This window comes from Ursus maritimus, unplaced genomic scaffold (assembly GCF_017311325.1).
Source record: "Ursus maritimus isolate PB19 unplaced genomic scaffold, ASM1731132v1 scaffold_19, whole genome shotgun sequence".
In the NCBI taxonomy this organism is placed as follows: domain Eukaryota; kingdom Metazoa; phylum Chordata; class Mammalia; order Carnivora; family Ursidae; genus Ursus; species Ursus maritimus.
In genome coordinates, this window is record NW_024424341.1 from 39,145,055 (window position 1) to 39,167,341 (window position 22,287).

At 46.5% G+C, this 22,287-nt stretch overlaps 1 protein-coding gene across 1 annotated transcript in view; it reads left to right on the forward strand.

Annotated features, from left to right (window-relative positions):
• The first annotated feature begins 3,221 nt into the window (after nucleotides 1-3,221).
• TDRD12 (tudor domain containing 12) overlaps nucleotides 3,222-22,287 on the forward strand; it is a 53,644-nt gene continuing 34,578 nt past the window's right edge. Inside the window, exons 1-6 of the mRNA XM_040633693.1 lie at nucleotides 3,222-3,245; nucleotides 12,784-12,942; nucleotides 15,132-15,268; nucleotides 16,757-16,876; nucleotides 19,533-19,588; nucleotides 20,825-20,910. Coding sequence (XP_040489627.1) covers nucleotides 3,222-3,245; nucleotides 12,784-12,942; nucleotides 15,132-15,268; nucleotides 16,757-16,876; nucleotides 19,533-19,588; nucleotides 20,825-20,910 — 582 coding nt within the window. The remainder of the gene's footprint in view (nucleotides 3,246-12,783; nucleotides 12,943-15,131; nucleotides 15,269-16,756; nucleotides 16,877-19,532; nucleotides 19,589-20,824; nucleotides 20,911-22,287) is intronic.

Below are 22,287 nucleotides of genomic sequence, written 5' to 3' on the forward strand. Positions count from 1 at the left end.
AGAATTGATGTCTCCAAAGTAAGTTGATTTGAACTACATTTGGGAGAGGAGGGATCTGCAGGGAAGAAGGGAAGAGAGAACGGGCCCTTCCCGGACCCGTTTTTAAGAATTATGCCAGTTCCAGGGGCACCTGGGTGGCTCAGTCAGTTAAGTGCCTGCCTTCAGGTCATGATTTCAGGATCCTGGGATCGAGCCCCACGTCTGGCTCCCTGCTCAGCAGGGAGAAGCAGACTGTCTCTCTCTCAAATAAATAAATAAAATCTTAAAAAAAAAAAAAAGAATTATGCCAGTTCTGGAAAACTTGTTTCAGTTCCATGAGCACAGTGAGGAGAGAATGCTCCGGCAGTCCCGCAGGACTGGAGGTCCTGCTATCTCAGACTTCCCCTCCTATTCCTAATGCTTTGTTTTTTCTCCCTTTCTCCCTTCCCTTGGGGGTTTGAAAGATGCTTTGGGGTGCAGAGCAAAACAATAAAAAAAATTACTCTCTACTTAGGCCCTTTGCAGAACCAGAATATCATTTTCATGATGGGAGAGACTTTAATTTTTTTTTTAAGACTTCATTTATTTATTCGACAGAGATAGAGACAGCCAGCGAGAGAAGGAACACAAGCAGGGGGAGTAGGAGAGGAAGAAGCAGGCTCATAGCGGAGGAGCCTGATGTGGGGCTCGATCCCATAACGCCGGGATCACGCCCTGAGCTGAAGGCAGACGCTTAACCGCTGTGCCACCCAGGTGCCCCGAGACTTTAATTTTCTAACACCTAACATCACTTCATGTGCCTGCACGAGCCAGTCTGCTCACGACAGCTTTTGATTGCTTGCTGTGCCATGAACTGGCCATATCTGTTACTGACCAGTATTAAACGTTCCTGCACCCCTGGAATAACCCCTACAGCCTACTTGGCTGTGGCTTAATTTCCTTTTTTTTTTTTTTTTTGTCCTGGTTTTTACTTGGTAGCACTGTATTTGGGATTTCAGCACCTATGTTGGTAAGTGGAATTAGTCTATAGTTCTTTGTGTTATCTTTGTCCAGTTTTAATATCAGGACTTAACTGCCTTATGAAAATGCACTGGGAGTCTTTTCATCTTATTAGTTATGAAGTACTTTTTTTAAGATTTTATTTTTAAGCAATCTGTACACCCAATGTGGGGCTCGAACCCACAACCCCGATGATCAAGAGGCACATGCTTCACCAAGTGAGCCAGCCAGGCACCCCTGTGGAGTAATTTTTTTTATTGGGATATAATCAACATATTACATTACTTTCAGGTGTACAACACAATGATTTGATATTTGTATATATTTTGAAATGATCATAATAATTCTAGTTGTCCCCAAACAAATTTACAAACAAATTGGTTTCTGGTGATGAGAACTTCTAAGATCAACTCTCTTATCAACTTTCAAATATGCAATACAGTATCATTAACCATAATCACCATGCTGTACATCACAGACCCATGACTGACTTATTGTGGGATAATTTTCTAAAGCAAGGCTCCCCACTAGCTAGTGGGGGTGCGTGTTGGGGGGAGACAGGTACAGATGCTGATCCCCTTCAGCCTCAAGGGGACCAGGAAGTATGATGGAGAAATACTTACATTTTCTGTGAGCTGCATTGTGAAAAAGTTTGGGAAACATCATATTGTAGCGTGGGTTCTAGTCAAAAGAAAAAGAAATGTTGACCCCACACTAAGAACTAGGAGAAAGCTGTACCCTGCATTTTCTTTAGGGCTTGGGAACTGTTCCTGGAACCTCCTGTTAAAATAAGATCTGGTCCTTTCGCACCTCCTTCTGACAGTTTGCAGCTTTCAGGTTTGTTGGCCCCGCCAGGTGCCCCCAGTGGGGGTGAAGCCTGGTTAATCCAGTTCAACAACAGGTGAACTTCTGTACTGGGTAGCCCTGTTTTCCTCCTCACTGGAAGTCCACACACCTTTCCTCTCCAACTCTCCTGCCTGAGACTTTAAGCAGATGATGTTGCTTGACCCTGTGAAATCTAACAAACTTTTAAAACTGAACGCTTTTGTGAGCATTGTTTCCCAAAAACATAACCTCACAATTGCCATGCTCTTAAAAGTGGTGCAATTTTTTTGCCATCTAGTTGGTGCCCTTTACTAGCAAATTAATACCTTTTGACATGGTCTTAAATTTTTTGTTTTTTCACAATCAAGATACTGAAGAATTCACCTGCAAAACCACATAGGCCCAGTATATTTTATTTATTCTGTGATTCTTTTGAGTTTTAAGGAATATTCCTTTTTCTTCTTGCTTGTTGGCTTTTCAAGCGTTGGAGAGAGATTCCTGAGATAGTAGTGAAAGCTGACCCTCCCTGAGTGCTTTTTGGGTGCCCTTTGTTTCACAGTGTGACCCCATCTAATTGTGAGTCTCATTTTTTAGGTGAGAAAAACTGAGGCGTCCACGTGTTCAAAATTTAGAGAACTCTTCGGTGCCTCAACAACAGATACACGTGCGGGGAAGAGCCCGGCCCCGGAGGCTGCAGTTTGGTCACCAGAATGACCAGTGACAGAGTCTGGGGGAACCCTGCCCGCTAAGAGCCAGGAAGGAGAAAATCTGGGACCCCAAGCAGGAGGCTGAGGTGGGTGGGGGGAGGGGATGTTGCCAGGAACCCCCACCCTCACATTAGTGACCGGCTGTGCCTCTTCCTCACCCTTAAGGCCACCTGGTGGAGGTGGGCCCGGCGAGACTCCCTGCCAGACAACCCCGAACTGAGTCGGCAAGGGTGAGACGCCGGGGGTGGGGGGCGAACCACGTGACGCCGGGCACCGCCCGCTGTGCGCCCCCTGCGCGCCTCCTCCCGGCGCCCCTGCCCCGCCCCTCCGCCCCGGGCTCTGCGCATAGGGAGGCCGGCAGTTGTCCCGGCCGTTGGCGCAGCGCGGGCTTTCTGGAAGCCTCGAGGCTTGCGCGGCCGGGGTCGGGCGCGGGGCCGCGGGGCCCGTGCCCCGAGCGCGCCCCCGGCGGCGTCCTGTTGGGAGAACGCGGAGCGTCGCGGGTGGTGCGCAGCGGGCGGGCCTGCGGGGACTGGGGCCGGAGCTGGGCGCGCCGGGGGTCCTCACGGAGGGTGGAGACCGGCCCTGCCACCGGTTTTGGCCGCAAAGTGCCTTCCGAGTGAGTGGCGACGGGAAGACCCGGGAAGGGCCGCGGCCGCGACGGTGCTCGTCTCCCCACGGCGGTCCTCCGGCGGCGAGCGACACGCGGGGAAGATGCTCGAGGTGCTGGTGCTGAAGGTGAGCGAGCGCCTAGCCCCGGCCGGCCGGCCGCCCTCTCCCCGCGCAGGGGCCGCCCCGGCCGGTCACGCCACGCGGGGCTTCGGACCCACGGGTGGGCTTGCTAGATGGGATCCCGGACCCCCGAATGCAGATCCACAGCACGAGATTTCCGTTCAGGTGTGCCCATGTATTATTTGGGACACAGTAAAAAGTTACAAGTTGTTCGTCCGAAACTCATGTTTTTACGAACTCTGCAGCATTAGGGGGGAGGACAGACCGTAACCCCTTCTCCCGCGCTCACCCGTCCCGGGAGGCGCTGGCGGAGAGCCCCCTCGGGCCCCCAGTCCTTGCACACAGGGACCCTCACCTGGGCCCCTCGCCCGACAGGGGTCCTCTCCGGTGGGTCCCCACCTCGGGGCCCCTCGTGGCAACCACCCCTCCACACGCGCCCGTCCCGGTTTCTCGCGGGAAACCCTACTCGCTCGCGCCCCGGACAATGGCGGCCCCCTCCCCACGCGTGCGCCCCGGGGCTCCGACCCTCAGTCCTCCGAGCGAAGCTGAAAGGAGGCGGGGCGGGCCCGCAGCTGCAGTTTTCCTGTCTCAAAAGATGCCGGAGACTGAAGGCATGGCGTGTTTGCAAGGTTAGTTGGAGGGAGGAGTTTACAAACCAGAGCAGAGGGGTGTGTTTCCGTCCCTGGGAAAAGGAAATACAAATCTTTTTTATTTTTTTTATTTTTATTTTTTTAAATCGTGCTTCTGTGGGCAGAGGAGAGGAACGTAGCAAATGATGGGATTTTTAAAAACCATCAACTTTCCCGCTCCTGTTTTAGGTCTTAATGTAATTTATATGAGCAGAGATTCACGGACGTTTGAAGCATCTGATTCTTACAGAGGATTTGCTTCAAGACTTTTAGGGGTTTCAGATCCAACTGGCAAGCTCCTCTCCGTCGCCAGTCCTAAATAGACATCTCCCATTTCTCCTTTAGAAAGACAGGGCTCTTCTAGGGTTGCGGATCCTGGCACGTGCAGATCCACCGGGGCAGAATTTTTGGCAGGAGGAGTTGGATTCTCAGTGCCTCAAACGTGGGAACCAACCCGTCTTAGATCCTTTACCCTGTCAGCTCTCGTCTGGCCACACTTCCGGTTCTTACCTGTTTGCCCTCAAGCAAATTTTCTATACGATATAGGAATAGTTCCCTAAGTGTGGTACAGATTACCAGGTGTAGTTCTCTGGGTTAATTTAGCTTTTACATGGATAAATTTTTCCCCCCAAGTGCCCATCAATATGAATGGAGAAGCAAAGTGTGGTCTAGACATATAATGGAATATTACTCAGCCTTAAAAAAGGTGAAAATTCTGATACATGTTGTAACATGGATGAACCATCACTTAAGTGAAATAAACCAAATACAAAAGGACAAATACTATATGATTATACTTACCTGAGGTTCCTAGAGTACTTACATTCATAGAGACAGAAAGTAGAAGGGTGTTTGCTCAGGGGCTGAGTGGAGGGGGGGGGATTATAGTTTAAAGGGTATAGAGTTTCAGTTTTGCAAGCTGAAAGGAGTTCTGGAAATGGTGGTGATGGATGTGGTTAATGCCACTGAATACGATTAAGATGGTAAATTTTATGTGTATTTTACCACAATTAAAATTATTAAAAATTTTGTTTTAACAGTTAATATTTGTTGTAACAGATTTTAGAACTAAAAACAGAACTAGCATTACAAGCCTGTTGAGTCTAATGAAGAAAAAGGTGTTGATTAAAAATACGTGTTAAAGCAGCCCAGGCAACATGCCATTACGTCAGCAAAGAGTAAGGCAGAGTGCGGTGAGATGCAGTGGCAGTGGCGGATATGGGCTTGTTCCCCCAGAAGGGCTACAGGAGAGGAGGATTAGCCATGGCATCTTTGATAAGAAAGGTGATCGACACCGAAAAAGCCCCCAGGGCCATTGGTCTCACGGTCAAGCTGTGTTCCAGCAGGACTGTTTACATGGACCCTTTATTTTTTTTATTTTTTTATTTTTTATTTTTTTTTAAGATTTTATTTATTTATGTGACAGAGAGACAGCCAGCGAGAGAGGGAACACAGCAGGGGGAGTGGGAAAGGAAGAAGCAGGCTCACAGCGGAAGAGCCTGATGTGGGACTCGATCCCGGATCGCCAGGATCACGCCCTGAGCCGAAGGCAGACGCTTTAACGACTGCGCCACCCAGGCGCCCCGTACATGGACCCTTTAAGTGGACAGGACAGCTTGTGCCAGGGAGGGTGGCAGGAGTTGAGCAAACACAGTTGACACGGGTGAAATTCTGAAAGCTGCAGCCTGTAACGTCACTAATGGGGTAAAGCAGCTGTTGTGGTCACACGAATGATTTCACCACTGTCCGTGGAATCCACGAACAGTATTTCAAGGGTGGTTTTCCTGCCCAAAGGAGGCCATGTTGAGAATGAAGGTCCAAGGACCTCTCACATCAGCGTGACTCTGAGTGGCCAGATCTTACTGCTTTGTTTGGAATTGTCACAGAGGATTAAAATTAACATCTTAATTTTTACAATCGATGTTGAAGAGTGTAAGTTTGACTGAGATATCTGGAGTTATGGAAATACGAACACTAAGGGAAATTGAACAGAAAATAAAGATTAGATGATGTTGTAAATTACACTTGGATATGCTCATACTACCGAATGTGGGAAAGGAGACGCTCATATTATTACTCAAGGAAGAAAAAAAGTAAAGGAGAATAACAATGTAGGAAATAACAAAGAAAAGGTGGGTTAATCATTCCTGAGAAATAATAAAGAGCACACGTAATTCAATTAAATCCTAGTAATGACGTGAAATACTTAGTTCTCTTGCCAGATAAAATGATTCTGCTTTTATTTGAATAAAATTTAAGTATTCAAGTTTGAATGGTAGGGGTAAAGGAGAAGAAAGTGGACCAAAATTTTATATAGATGATATTTTTCTAATGGAAATACAACAGACACGCAGGGGAAAAAATGTGTAAGGCTGGTGATTACAATGTGGGCAGTATTGCTGTATAGCCATGGCTGGAAGCAGCCAGTGGTGAGGGTCTCCCCATCTTAGTGAGCCCGTCCCCTTGCACTAGTGCACGTGTTCTCCTGGCTGGTAAAACTGAACCTGGCCTACAGTTTTAAAGTTTTAGAGGAAAATGTTTTTTAAAAAATGAAACATTCTGGAAACTTCAAAGGATCTGTGATGCCTTAACAAGTTTTTTTTTTAAAGATTTTATTTATTTGAGAGAGCAAGAGTGCAAGCATGAGTGGGGAAGGGAGGGAGAAACAGACTCCCCGCCGAGCAGGGAGCATTATGTCAGGCTCCATCCCAGGATCCTGAGATCATGACCTGAGCTGAAGGCAGACACTTAACCGACTGAGCCACCCAGGAACACCACCTGAAAAAAATTTTTAAACATCTTTCCAACTTGATATTTTAAAGTTTTCAAATATAAAAACAAGTTACAAAAACCATGTTGAGAATAACCATATGCTCTACACCCTAATTATTAACAGTTTTTTGATTTGCATATTTTTATATATAATATAAAATTATTTGCTTTTTTGCTGAACCATTTCAGAATTAGTTGAGAATTCTAAATCCTTACACTTGTATTTCCTAAGAACAAAGACTTTCTCTTACATCATCATGATATAATTATCCCACTTGAGAAATTTAACATTGATCCAATACCATAATAAATAGTCTCTGTTCAAATTTCTCCATTTGTCCCAATAATGTCTTCTAAAACTTGTTTTCTCTGCTCTAGGATCCAATAAAAAATTGTACATTGCATTGAGTTGTCATGGCCTCTTAGTCTTCTTTAATTTAGGCCAGTTCCCTGGCTTTTTTGTGTCTTTGATGTCATTGAATTTTATGAAGAACAGGGCCAGTTGCTTTGCAAAATATCACTCAGTTTGGACTTACTTGTTTCTTCATGGTTATGTTTAGGTTAGACATTTTTAGTAAAATACTGCATAGGCAATATCACATCAGAGGACAAGAAGCTTTTTAAAAAAATCGTCCTTGTGATTAAAAATAATTTAAAATCTAACTTTTTATTAGGAAATATTCTGGACATAAAAAGAAGTATAAAAAATAAAACCAGGGGCACCTGGGTGGCACAGTTGTTAAGCATCTGCCTTCGGCTCAGGGCGTGATCCTGGCGTTCTGGGATCGAGTCCCACATCAGGCTCTTCCGCTATGAGCCTGCTTCTTCCTCTCCCACTCCCCCTGCTTGTGTTCCCTCTCTCGCTGGCTGTCTCTCTCTCTCTCTGTTGGATGAATAAATCTTAAAAAAAAAATCACAAATATCTGGACATCCACCACTTAGCTTTGTCAGATCTTTTAACATTTTGCCATGTTTGCTTTGCATCATTTTTTTAAAGATTTTATTTATTTTAGAGGACATTTGCATGCGCGCGCGAATGCAAGTGGGGGGAGGGGCAGAGGTAGAGAATCTCAAGCAGGCTCCCCACTGAGCGCAGAGCCCATAGCAGGCCTAGATCTCACAACCCGGAGATCATGACCTAAGCCAAAAACCAAGAGCTGGATGCTTAACTGATTGAGCCACCCAGGCGCCCCCCTTTTCTTTTTTAACCCATAAACTTTTTAAAATTGAGGTATGATTTATATATGGTAAACTTCGTCATTTTTCGTGTAGAATTCTGTGACCTTTAGAAAAATGCATACAGTCCTGTAACCACCACCACCGCAGAGAGCAGTTCCGTCACTCCTCCGTTACCTTGTGCTTTGTAGTCCTTTCTTTGCCCCAAATCCCCTGCAACCACTGATCTTTATCTTCCCTGTTCTTTTGCCTTTTCCAGGATGTCTTAAAAATGGAAATGTGCGCGTGGAGTCAGCAGTAGGACGCAGAAGCCTGAGGCTTCTCTGCTTCGGTGTTTGCATTTGAGACCCACCTGGGTGGTTGCACGAATCGTGAAAGTCTTCCTTCTTACTGCTGAGCAGTCGGTAGTGTATGAATGTGCAACAGTTTGTCCAGCCACCAGCGGGAGGCCATTTGAGTTGTTTCTTGTTTGGGGAGATTATAAGTAAAGCGGCTGTGACCTTTTCAGACAGGTTTTTGTGTGAACACAAGTTCCATTTTCGTGGATAAATAACTAGGCTTGGATTACCTGTTTGTTTAACTTCATGAGAAAATTCTCCACAGTGACGGTACAATTATGTGTTCCCATCAGCAATGTGTAAGAGTGTGAGAGTTCTAGCTGCAGGGCACCTAGAATCTGGGCTCTTGATCTTGGGGTTGTGAGTTTGAGCCCCATGTTGGGTGTAGAAATTACTTAAAATCTTTGAAAGAAAAAAAAAGTTGTAATTGCCCTGAATCCTCACCAACACAAGATGTGGTCAAGTTTCATAGATTTCAGCCGTTCTGCTAATGTTTAGTTAGTGTGTAGTGGTATCTCATTGTGGTTTTAATGTACACTTTCTAATGATGAATAATATGTTAATCGTCTTTCCATGTGCTTATTTGCCATCCTTCCATCTCTTTTGGTCAAGTGTCCGTTTGGATCTGTCCATTTCTCTAATTGGTCATTTTCTTGTTGAGTGTTTAGAGATTATATATTGTGGATGAAGTGCTTTTTTGGATGTGATGCAGATATCTTCTCCCAGTTTATGACTTCTTTCTCTTAACAGTGTCTTTCAACGAGCAGAAGTCTTTAATTTGGATTAAGTACAATTTATCAGTTTTTCGCTTGTACAAATTATACTTTTGGTGTTATGGCTAAAATCTTTGCCTAACGCGCAGTCATAAAAGATTCCCCCCATGGATTCCTTTAGAAATTTTATAGTTTTATGTTTTACATTTAGATACAGGGTCCATCGGAGTTAATTTTTGTATCTGGTACGAAGAATGGATCAAAGTTCATTTTTGTGTGTACGGATAACTGATGGTTCTGGTATCATTTGTTAAAAACTACCCTTTCTGCATTAAATTACTTTTGTGCCTTTATTGAGAATCAGTTGACCATATATGTGTGGGTCTGTTTCTCTTCTGTTGGTTTACGTCTGTGCTTTCTCCAGTAGCACACTGTTCTGATTACTGTAGCTTTTTAGTAAGTCTTGAAAGTAGGTGGAATGGAGTCTTCCAACTATTTTGTTCTTTTTCAGAATTTTTTGGGCCGTTCTAGTTCCTTTGCCTTTCCAGTAAGAATTTCATAGTGAGTTCATTGATTTCTCAGTCGTGCTGGAACTAAGTTGTATTTATAGATGATTGTGGGAAAAATCAACATCTTAATCCATGAACATGGCATATTGGCATTAAAGGCCTTCCTTGAGCTATTTGATCGCCTTGTGTACCTTCCAACACACACATTTTGCATGTATTTTATTAGATTCATTCCTGAGTAATCCTGTTTTTTGGTGCTGTTGAAAATGGTTCTTTTTTTTTTTAATTTAAATATCCAGTTTTCATTGCTATAGATGTATGATTGAGTGTATTATATGCCCTTGTGCCCTGGAACCTTGTTAGAGCCACTTACTAGTTCTAATATATTTTTTGTAGATTCCTTAAGATTTTCTACGGAGGTATTGTTTGTGAATAGAGACAGTTTTCTTTCTTCATTTCCAGTCTTGCTGACAACATTTTTCTTATTTTGTTATATCGACTAGGGCTTCCAGTACGGTGTCGAATAGGAGTAGAGAGCGCGCTACTGGTAACACTTTCTTTCTTTCTTTTTTTTTTTTTTTGGTATGTTTTACCTTGTAGTTCTGGAATTATCTTTTCCAAAGGTTTTTTCTTTTTAATAGTTTCCATTTCTTACATGAAATTCTCTTCTTTAGTAAACACACGAATTCAGTACGACCATCTTGGCCTTAAGTTGTTCAGCGTATTTCTAACTGCTGCTTTGACTTCCTTGCCGTTTCATGTCAACCCCTGGGTGGTCTTGGGTTCACTTCTGACTGCTTGTGTCCTTGGCCACACATTCCATTTTCATCCCCGCACAGCTAGTAACCGCTACGCGGGATATTGCAGCGATGGTGAAGGGCATGGACCAACGCTTCAGTCCCTCGCAGCGCGCACCGTCTGGGAGGCTTGGTTCATCCTCTCTGAGCCCCTGTTTGCTCTTGCTAGAGCATACTGTGTCCGTCCAGGAGCGCGGTCTGAGTTCGCAGGCGGGGCACGGCAGGGGTTTCCGCGGAGAGCCTGCGGGGCCTACTGAGCGTACTCTTGAATTTGGCCGGACTCCCCTGCAGACTTTCCCAGTGACGGGTGCCAAAGACAGACAAAGGCAGACGCTCGTTAGAGCATTTGCTGCCAGCAGTAGGGGCAGGAGCTGGGGAAGGGCAGAGGGGGCCGAGCATTTTGAGGCAAGATCGAGGAAGAGGAGGGGAGGGGCTCCAGGGATCCACGGACCAAGGGCTGGTCAGTGCCTGCTAGCCGAGAAGAAGGTTCCAGGTGGCAGCCATGGCTTTCAGGCCCTCGAGACGTACTCCTGAGTAGCGGGAGATACAGACACATTTCAAAGGGACGGGGAGGACTGGCACCTGTCAGCCCTTTAGAGGAAATGCTCACAGAAAGGCAGGTCGAGGGTCTCTGTCCAAAGCCGGCTAGAATTCTACAGACCGTAGGTTGTCCTGGCAGCCTTGAGCTTCCCCAGGCAGGCAGTTGGGGGGCGAGCGTCATCCCCGGGACTGGGCCTCTTGGTTCAGAGGTTTGGGGAGGTGCCATGGCACGAGTTTGCCGTTTTCACGGGCAGCAGCTAAAACTGTGGTGTTTCTTTTTTTTTTTTTTTTTTTTTTTTTTTTTTTTTTTTTTTTTTTTTTTTATAGTCCAGTCTCTCATGTTTCATTCCCCCTTCTGATTACCCCCCCTTTCTTTATCCCTTTCTTCCCCTACTGATCATCCTAGTTCTTATGTTCCATAGATGAGAGAAATCATATGATAGTTGTGTTTCTCTGCTTGACTTATTTCACTTAGCATTATCTCCTCCAGTGCTGTCCATGTTGTAGCAAATGTTGAGAACTCGTTCTTTCTGATAGAGCAGCTAAAACTGTGGTGTTTCTGTCCGCCTTCTCCTGGTCGCTCTCCTCTGGACCGCTGGGCTCTCACTGTGCCATGCAGGCTGGCCAGGGCCTTGGCTCTCCCCGCTGTGGCTCTTTCAGGATTTCTCCTGTCAACGTCCAGTTACTCTCGTAGCCCAGAGCTCCCTTCTCAGGTTCCTCAGGCCACAGACACTGCAGTTTTCTGCCTGGGTTGCAGCCCGTCCTCCTGGACTAGAAAAGCTGTAAGGAAGCACGGATCTCACCCAAGACCAGTCCTCCTTGCGAAGCGTCCAGTCCGTGCAGTTTCTGTTCTCTTCAGTGCCTTCATATTTGTTATTTTATATTTTTTCCTGGACTGATGATTGTTAGGTGGGATTAGTCCATGTAAACGACTCTGCTACACCTGGCACCAGAATGGCCCACTGTTCTTTTTTTCCAACTATTTACTATAAAAATCGTCAAATATTTAGAAAAATAGAATATTACCATGAGCACCTGTTCCCCAGCCACCTGGTACCTAGGATCCGAAGTCTTGGGATGTCATTGCTTTTAGGTCCTTTCAGTAGGCAGAGTTAAGAAGTAAATACACTTGGAAGGTCATGAGTTCCTATTGATATTTTCAAGTCAAATTTAACTTTTTATTGTACATCTCTACTGTACATCTATTGTACTCTCTAACAATGAAAATCTTGATTTCCAATGACACTGGTATATATCAAGATACATTCACAGAAGTCTGACTTTCGTCACCAAAAGTCAGGGCCTTTTTTTCCTGGCTTCCTATAGGTAATAACTTGTATTTGCTTTGGTTTATCTGCTGTCATTTCTTATTTTAAATATGAACAGAATATACATGTATTCATATTTCCTTCTCTTTTTTACAAAAGACATAGCATATTGCAAACATGGACACTTGCTTTTGTATTTTATTATGAATATTTTAAAAATACAGGAGATGAGGCCCCTGGGTGGCTCAGTTGGTTAAGTGTCTGCCTTCAGCTCAGGTCATGATCCCAAGGTCCTGGGATGGAGACCCATGTCGGGCTCCCTGCTCAGCAGGGAGTTTGCTTCTCCCTCTCCTTCTGCCCCCCTGCTCATGTTCTGTCTCTCCCTCTTTCTATCTCAAATAAATAAAATCTTTAAAATAATACAGGAGATGAAGGACATTGATCCCTGCTTTTTGCATCATAGCACGTAATTAAAAATTACTGGCATATTATTGGTTATGTGGCTTTTCAAACTTTTACATGTTTTAGAATTTTATCCTTGCATCTTTTACCTTTTATCCAGCTTAACTGAAATATAATTAGCATACAACATTGTATAAGTTTAAGGTGTACAGCATGATGATTTGATCTAAATTGACCATCTTTTTTACCTTTGGTCTGACCTTTTAACACAGAGGTGCTCATCTAGAATTTGTTACATCACTTAAACCACTAAGTTATCGTGCCTCGAAAGTTTATTATTTTATGGTTCTGCTTTTTAAACCATGCATTGTTTTGTCTGTCTTTTAAAAATTTTTTACAGATTGAAGATCCAGGATGCTTCTGGGTTATTATAAAGGGCTGTAGTCCCTTTTTAGATCATGAAGTTGATTATCAAAAACTAAATAGGGCCATGAATGACTTCTATAATAGCATGTGTCAAGATATAGAAATAAAACCGTTAATGTTGGAAGAAGGGCAGGTATGTATCTAAGTGCGCTGTAAGCACTGTGTCTTGAAATACTACTTAAAATGTACACATTTTGGCGATAAAAGCTTTTAGAGTATTTTAATTGCTCATAAACGTTGCCTTGTGTTAGGTTCTTTGAGCTGCATGAGATTGGGGCTGGTGTTGGAAAGCAGAGGTTGTAGAAGATTCATGTGGGGAAGGGGGACATGGGGTGTCATCCAGATTCAAGCATCGGGCCACCCTCCTGGGACTAGGAACCGGAGGGCTATTCTAGATCTATCACAGGTGTGGGGGCCTCAGCCGAGGCGGCCTGGGGGTTTTCAGTCTAGGGCCAGTCCCTCCCTTTTGCTGCTCATGACTTTGCCCAACTCACGCTTGTGTATTTTCCTTACCTCACATCACGGCCCCTTCTTCCTTTCTTGCCTCCTTGGCTCCTGGGCCCATTGTTTGATTCTCTCTGCTGGTCAGTCACTTTTCAGAAGAGTTTGAATTTTTCTACTGGGAAAGGTTTATAAACTATGAAAAGCATTAGAAATAACTTGAATTCCTTCCCCCTTTCAAAAAAAATCTTCTTTAGTTATATTTATTATTTTTTCCCATACCATTGACTTGTTGAAGAGAGGAAACCTAGTTAATTGTCCTTTTAAAACAGTCCACATTTTGGATAGTGTGAGTGCCTCCTTGTGGTGGTGCTGAACTTTCCTCGTCTCTCCACTTCTATTTTATCTGGACTGGTAGTTAAAGATAAAGCTTTGATTAGATTCAGGGTCACGTTTTTGCCCCCTCAGAGTGATTGGGCTATGAGCTGCTGCTTGCATTGAATTGGGAGGTACGGGCACTGTTGGCAAAGCCCAGCGGATTCGGAAGGCGACACCTGAGCCCTGCCTGGAGGTGGTGCCCATCAGCTTTTCCTGCAGTGGAGGCACCATCCCGTGACCAGCACGGCCTGAAGCAGCCCTTCTGTTTAACTTTTCACATTCCTTCTGCGATCTTGAGGTGGACTTCGTCTGCAGAAAACTATTCGCCTGCAGTCGATGCTGGAAAGGTAGACGCGTTGCTTGATTCTTTCCCTTACCAGCGTTCGTGCCCAGCTGTGTACGCGGGCATCCAGAGGTCTGTGCTGTTTTTCTCTCCTCCTCTTCATTCTTAAAGTACTGTATTGAACTCATGGCTTTTAATATATTCATCAGCTGCAATCCTTGTTCTTGAGGCTTAAATTGCCCCACTCTGGGTTGGTGGAAGCCCTGTAAGCCACCAGTTCAAAGCCGGCTGGCCGCGTGAATGATTACCTGTTCACACCATTCCTACAAATTACCTTGACTTCAGTGCTGACCAGAAACACCCTCCGTCTTTGGCAAGATTTCTCTCAAGTTATTTGACTTTGGAGTTATGGAGGCTCCCAAGAGCCCCTCCCTGGCAAAGTGGCTGCTCCATGGCATCCGGCTTCAGTTCTGGAACGCGGCAATCTCCCATCGGCTGGCTTCTTCCCCGTGGGATGCAGCTCTCTCCCCGCAGGGCCTTGTAAGAGCCTGTGGTCGGCGTCTGGTTTGCCGGTCTGGGTCGAAATCGAGTCCACTCTGGCCTGGCAGTCCCATGGGATGGTCAGGACAACAGGCGGTTGTCACTCCTGCCGGGTAGTTTCCCTAAAATGGGGCTGCAGGCACGCATTGATTTCTTGAGTCATTCAGCAAGGGGTCATTGAAGGCTTCGTGCATGGCAAGCACTGTTGTAGGTGCTGGGCACGTGGTGGTACAGAAGACAGTCACGTCGTCCTGGAGGCAGCTGTCAGTTGTGACAGGTAGTACACAGTAGTAACAAACGTTAGCAGTAACAGCCACCTGGAGCGGAATGGGGAAGGTGAGCCTGGGGGGGAGATTCTTCAGGGGTCTGGCAACGTGCTTGACAGTATATTTCTAAGCTTTGTTTTCTGACTTAAGGCAAAGCAATGGATTTTCTTTATTTTACTTTCAAAAGTCTGTCCTGAGTTAAGGAGTTGGCGTGACTGAAGTAAGAGAAGCCTGAAGTCAGACTCTGGTGCCCAGTGCTCTGTTTACCACCCAGCAGGGGTCAGCATGGGCAGCCCAGCCTCCTCCCTACCTTTCCTCTTCCGGAAGGTGGAATGTGGGCTGAGATGGTTTGGGGGTGCATTTGTGTTCTCTCCCGTGACTGGGGGTTTTAACACCGAGGTTTTTATTTTGTAGGTCTGTGTGGTGTATTGTCAGGAACTGAAGTGTTGGTGCAGGGCTGTTATTAAGTCCATTGTGTCTTCGGCAGACCATTACCTGGCAGAATGTTTCCTTGTGGATTTTGCCAAGTACATCCCAGTGAAATCTAAAAAGTACGTACGTGTTTATTTTGCCTTTGCTCTGTAGGGAGACGAATATCAGATTTAAAGGAGAGGGTCAGTTTTCACAGCGAGAAGATAGAGGTCATAGAACTGGAATGTTCTTAGCTTCCCGTGGGGACAGCTTGCAGATTCTGGTTCTACACGCAGTCAGTGTTGGGGCTGGTGGTTTCAGTGAGGATCCGGGGCCACTGGGCCCTCCTTCCACCTTCCTTCCTGGCAAGGGCAGGTGCTCCGGGCCTCCCCTCTGGTGTGTTCCTGTGATGCGGTGGGTCCTTCCAGAGGCTGGGCTGTAGGAAAGACTCCACCTGGAGGCGGAAAGTCGTCTGGTCCCCACAGAAGGGGTGTGGGGTCAGGTATTGGGGAGCAGAGCACCTGTTCAAGTACTCCTGGTCGTTTTTCTTAGCAGAGTGAGGGTGTGACCCACAGTCACATAAGACGGGGAGGAAGGGGCCCTCATTATCTCCAGGACCACCCACTAACAGTCATTAGAAAACACTAGCAACACGTCAGCTTTTGTGTTTGTGTTAATTTTTCATAGTTTCCTGTCCCAGAGTAAGAGAATATCAGTTTAATAATTAACGTGAGGACCTTTCTTCCAAAAGAGTATTCTTAAAACAAGAGTAAAGAATTTCATGGCAGAAGGACTTCTCAGACATTGGGAATTTGCAAATACTTAAAAAAAGTAGATGCCTTTCTGGCTTGTGATTCTGCACCTTTATAACCACAATTGTTATCAAAGTAAATGTTGTGTTTAATTGGGGGAGATCTTTAGTATTTGGAGTTTGGGGCAAGAGAAGCCCATGATCAAACAGTGTAGGGGGAGGTTTTGACGGACAGTTAGAATGGGCACCTGTTTCTGGACTGTCGAGATGAGGTGGCGAGGCTGCCCATGCAGGGCTTCCAGAACCGCTTCTGTGGAAACGGTACGAGCAGGTGGTCTGTCACTGGCTGGAAGAATGGAAATAAGGTGCCGAGCAACAGATTTATCAAATCTCAGCCCCTCTTTTTGTGCAGAATCGATAAATACTAACTATAAAAACATCTGCTGAAAAACCACAACAAACATCTGCTCATTTACAGAAACTGTAATTCGGGTTGTGTATTAAGATTGAAATTTGAAAATCTTAAGTAGAATTGACTTCACAGGATTGTCCATTATTTCCTAGTGTTTCCTTGTCTGAGGAGCCTTTGTTAGAAGCTGATTTTTCTAATTCTTCCACCACCACACCATGCAGTTTTAACACTAAAGATACTCTGAATATCTATGTAGGTACTATTCATATATCTTCTGCTTTTATACCTAAGACGAGTAAGATTCTGTTCCCTCCCCCGCCCTTCCAGCAGCTGGGGGCTGGATTAGAAACAAAGAATTGGCTTGGGTGTGTTTTAGGGATGTCAATTGCAGGGGCAAACTCTAAGGAAATCTTTTCTATACAAGTTTTTTTTTTGTAACGGAGCTATTTCTGTTTCACTGTGAAGCATCCGAGTTGCAGTAGAAACTTTTATGCAGCTTCCCTACCGAGCGAAAAAATTCAGGCTGTACTGCACGAAGCCTGTTACATTACACATTGACTTCTGTGAAGACAGCACTAAGATCGTGTAAGTACTGCTGGTGACCGATGCTGAAGCGTGGGTAAAAGTCTGAAACCGAGTGTGTGAGGTTTATGTGGAATGTGTTCCCCTTGTGAACCGCTGAGTGATTCCAGAGGCCTCTTTGTTCTTAAGGAGACATCTCCTGAGTTGGTGTGCATTGCACCTGGCTGTGAGCGGAGCTCCCTGGGCAGCCCCCCTTCCAGACGTTGCAGTGGAAGGGCTTAGAGGGGCCCCTGAGCTCTATGCTCTGGGATGAATTTTAATTTGCAAAAAGTAATAGATTACCTGTAAAGAGAAAGGCTGGTACACAGGATCATGGAGCATTAAAAAAAAAAAGTCCATTGCATTTTTCTCCAGCTCCGCCCCCCCCAGAACTGTTCAGGCTTGGAACTTGAAGACCTCATTCAGTGCTTTATATGCATTCATTTGTGTGGAGGCTTTCATGAAAATTAGAACCTCCTGCCTTGTTTGCAGATTTAACTCAATTAAGAGTGCGCTGAAGCTCTCGTTGGTACCTGCACCGCCTTCTCCTGTTATCTTTCTGGGTGAACATAACTGGCTACTTGTGTATGTAACCGTTCCTCTCTTGAGAGCCAGCTAGATGGTTGGCAGACCGCTGTGCACTGCACATTTCCATGAGAATATGGATAAATCCAAATAACACATGGGTGTGAAGATATGGATGTGGGTGCCCATAAGCACACATCACCCCTCCCCTCTCTATGCCCTGTTTTCCTGGTCTTGGGCCACATCGTCCGTGTTTGTGCAGGACTCACCAGGGTCCCCGCCCTGGGCACTGTGGTGGCAGGGATATGGCTGCGCTCTACACTGTCTGGACTGAGTGCTACTTGAGTTCCTGGCCCACCCCTCCCCCCCGGCGCCCCCACCCCCTGGACTGTGGCATTACCGGAAGAAACACTGTGGGCACAGCACAGTTCCAGCTTAACGTGCATGTCCTGGTGATGCTGCATTTTGTTCCCTGAACTTGGAAGGCACCCCTCTTGTGGATGCTTTCGCAGGATCTATGGAGACCCTCCATTCCCACTCCCTGCATCCCCCAGCACCTGTCCTTCACCTTGTGGCTGGCCTCAGAAGCTCAGTAATGGACGCTGAGTCTGCTTGTCCCTGCTGACGCCAGCGTGCCCCGCCAGGCTCCCCGTGGTCCCCCCACACCACCTCTGCCCTCAGAGACTCCGGGAAAGTGGGTCCCCCGCACAGCAGCACTCCTGCCTCCTACCTGGCCCTCTTCTAGAGCAGCCAGCTACTCACCCCCAGGGCTGGCTCTGGTGCCAGTCTGTCCACGCCCAGCTGTCCCTCAGAGGCCCCTCATCCTCGCCCCCTCTGTGTGACCACCTTCCCCAGCCGTGGACATACCCTCCGTGCAGACACATGTCCCTTTGTGTGGGCAGTTCATCCAGAATGTCTGTCTCAATATGTGTTTATAGATTTGGTCGAATGGCCCTCCAAGAGGACTGGCGATGTGTACTCGCATCGCAGGGGTACAGAGGGGGCCGCTTTTCCACACAACTTTGACTATCGTCAAGCTTTATCATTTTTGCTTGTTTGCTGTGTGAAAATGGTATTTTGTTTTCATTTGTATTTTTCTAATTTGTAAAGTTGGGTATTTCTTCATGTGGTTATTTGTGTGTGCGTGTGTGTGAGAGAGACAGACAGACACACACAGGGACTGAATGATTGGTTTACCTGTGAATAGCTTAGATTGATTTTTCTCTTGGTCCATTTTCTTATTAGAAATCTACTTCATTTTGTTTTTAACTTACTAGGTAATTTTGTGTGTGTGTAGCAAGGGTTTAAAACCACTAACTTCATTTTTTTTTTACTTCCTTTTAGGAATGCTTTGTGATTTTCTTGAAGTAATGTGCTTAATATCTTTTTTTAGTAAAGTAAAATAATACCTTCACCTTGGCGTGGGGCTAGGTGCTTTATGTCCATTACCTCATTTGATCCCGAAAACAGCCCTTGGAGGATGATGGTGGCATCAAACCATCATTGATTTGGACAATCAAACCAGCAGAGAAGCCTAAAACATAGCACTCTCCCCTTATGTATTTTTATTCCTTGCTTTGAAATACTGGTTTCTCTTCATCTTCTACTGCCTACAGCTCTTCTTACGACTTCCTTTCCAGAGCACAGGAAAGGGCAAGATGATAGAACGTGGGAGACAGAGGACAGGTGTCAGCAGGGTGTTGGATGCCATGAGAGACTGGCTGGTGGCTCTCCCCTGGCCTTTCTCTCCGTGTTGGTCTCACCAGCACATTTGGAGCCCTCGCTCTGTGCCAGCCTGTGCTGGACGCTGCGTGCGCAGCATCCCCACTCCAGGGGGCTTGTGTTCTGGCTGGAGAGACAGATAGGGCCCAGGTCACTGGTGCTGGAACAGACGATGCCCTTGGGGCAGGCACAGGCCGCTCAGGAAGCCCCAGGATGGGCCCGTTCTCCGTGAGTCTCTGCACTGGGTGCAGGTGGCAGTGGTGAGAGGAGCCCGTTGCAGGGTGCGGCTGGAATCGTCACCCCCAAAGCAGAGCCAGGCATCATATGTTCAATACGTAATGTCAGAAACATCCAGCGTATGGCTTACAAAGTGATGTTGGTGTCCTAGCCTCAGATTTTTATTTGATAAGGTTGCATCTGTTTACTGTTCCAGACCTGCCAAGAAGTGGGACAGCGCAGCTATTCAGTACTTCCAGAACATCCTAAAAGGTAAGGTGCATCACCATCGCAGCCTGCTTTGAACTGACGCCCAGGCTGGTTTATCTTTCCATTGACGAGGGGGTTTGAGATGCGCACGTTCAGCTGTTTGCCCCTCCTCATGGGTTCATCTGTTACCTGGGACTCCTTCCACCCCGTGTTACGTTGCCCCTGTGCCCCTGAAGGTTTGGGGGTGGATGTGGACATCAGTACTTGAGAGTTAAAATGAGAAAGGGGCTGTTTGGGTGAGGGGCCCTTCATTTGTGTGGGTTGCACTCTGCAAAATATACGTACACGCATTTCATGAAGCAACAGGTGATGCAAAGCTGAACTTCGCTCGCGGATACTGATTGTTCGTGACCATTATTGCCGATTTCAGAGGTGTAGTCTGTCTCAGAGCAGCTGTCCGGCGTGCTCTCTTTATTTTCTATTGTTGGTGGTGAAGTACAGCCTCATGGGCCGTCTGTCCTGACCCCTGGCTGGCAGGAGCCAAGTCCCTGTGCCCATTGCCCGGGGCTGCTCTGAGAAGTGGGTGTGAAATGCCTGGGGTGCTGGCCCCTCTCCTGTGCTGGCCCCTGTCTGGCCAGAGGAATAGCCAGATGCTGGGCCCCTGGGGGAACGGGGAGGTTGGGAGGGCCTGCGGCTTTGGAGTCTGGGCCCTTGTGAGCCCCTGGGGGGACACTGGAGATGCAGATGTGGGGGAAGCGGAGCACCTGGGACGGCATCCTGCCCCGCCCCGCGGCTTCCCTGCAGCCTTCTCTGAGCCCGGCCTCCTGCCCTGTACACGACAGTGACGGTTGTGAAGTGAAACACGTGTGTGAAGAACTGAGCCTGGTGCCTGAAGGTGCCCGGGCCTAGAGCTGCTGTTTGGGTGCTTGGGTCTGAGTCGCTGAGAGCTCTGACTTACAGGGTGTTGGCAGGGTGGAACAGACTCAGATGAAAGACTGGGTGGGAAGTGGATTTGGGAACTGTGTGAGGGAAGAGGGCCAAGAACTGCTCGAGGAGGTTTGCAGGGGGCAGGGGGCAGCAGCTGTGGATGGGGATGGCAGGTACGTGGCTGACCCCATGCCAGGAGAGTCTTCACCTCCACTCGCCTCCCACAGACGACTTCTGCTCCAAGCCCCCCCACCCCCGGGAGGAAGCCGGTAGATATGGTGACTCTGGGTGACCCTAAGTGGTTAGTACAGATTAATAGGTGGAATTGTTTCAATATCAGCTGGTTTATTTCTTCTCATTTCTGTTATTTAGTAACCACGCAGGTGGAAGCCAAATTATGTGCTGTGGAAGAAGATACTTTTGAGGTCTACCTTTATGCAACTATAAAAAATGAAAAAGTGAGTGAAAGATTTGTATTTTAAGGGCTTCAGAGGGGAGGATGGTGGGGGAATGGGATAGGCTGGTGATGGGTAGTAAGGAGGGCATGTATTGCATGGTGCACTGGGTGTTATACGCAACTAATGAATCAGCGAACTTTACACCAAAAACCAGGGATGTACTATATGGTGACTAACATAATAAAAAATATTATTACAATAAAAAATGTTTTATCCTTATTTAAATTTTTTATTTTGACAAAATGGAGCAAACTCCAAGGAAAAGAATGTCATTCACACAGCATGAACATTTTTTGTTTTTGTTTTTTTTGGAGAGAGGGCAGGGGAGCAGTGAGGGAGAGAATCTCAAGCAGGCTCCATGCTCAGTGTGGAGCCCAGTGCGGGGCTCGCTCTCAGGACCCTGAGATCATGATGTGAAACCAAGAGTCAGACGCTTAATGGACCGCGTCACCCAGGCGCCCCAGGCCTTCTACATTTTTAATTGGAATTCTATAAAGAAGAACTGGCCCTTCTCCCCCATTTATTAAGTGGTTCAGTAATTTATCTTAGTGCCGACTCTTGACTCTTTGTTTTACTCTAGGGGATAGAGTCCACTACTGTCATTATTTTCCTGTTCAAATTGTTGCAGATTTGGCCATTAGCAACTTCTTCAAAGTGGCTTACATGTCCTTTCACTGTGCCCCATCATTGTTGGAAACTTTCTATTTTTGGTGCCACGAGATGCTCTAGGCTAATTTTGTCATTCTCCAGCCCAGCCTGAGACTCAACCAGTTCTCAAAGAAGAGTGTTATTCAGATAGTGAGACCAGGGCACGAGATGTGCTCACTGCTGCTGGGGTGTCGGTGGTGGTAGCCCCTCTCTGCAGACAGTTAGGAAGTACGTTTATGGGCGCTAATCCACGCACACATGGATTGATGCCTGGATCTGTCTGCACGTGTGTGTGTCTGTCCGTACGTGCATCTGTTTGTGCGTGTATCTGTCTGTCTGTACGTGTATAAAGAGCTCTGGTACGGGGGCGCCTGGGTGGCTCAGTGTCTGACCCTTGATTTCGGCTCAGGGAGATTGAGCCCCATGTCGTCCTGCATGCTGGGCATGTAGCCTGCCTAAGATTCTCTCTCTCCCTCTCTCTCTGCCCCTCCCCCACTCATGCATGTGTGCACTTGTTCTCCTCTCTCTCTCAAAAAAAGAGCTCTGGTACCTCTCATTCTAGTCCAGTTTCGCAGGGTTCGCTGTGGCCCTCCCCAGTCCTTATCTTGACACCTGTTTCCAACAGTGAGAAACCTGCTCTTGTTAGTTACATTTTACTTAATTTGATTAATCCTAATATCCACGTAAAGTAATTCCAGAATTGCTAACCCACAGTCCTGTGCACAGTTT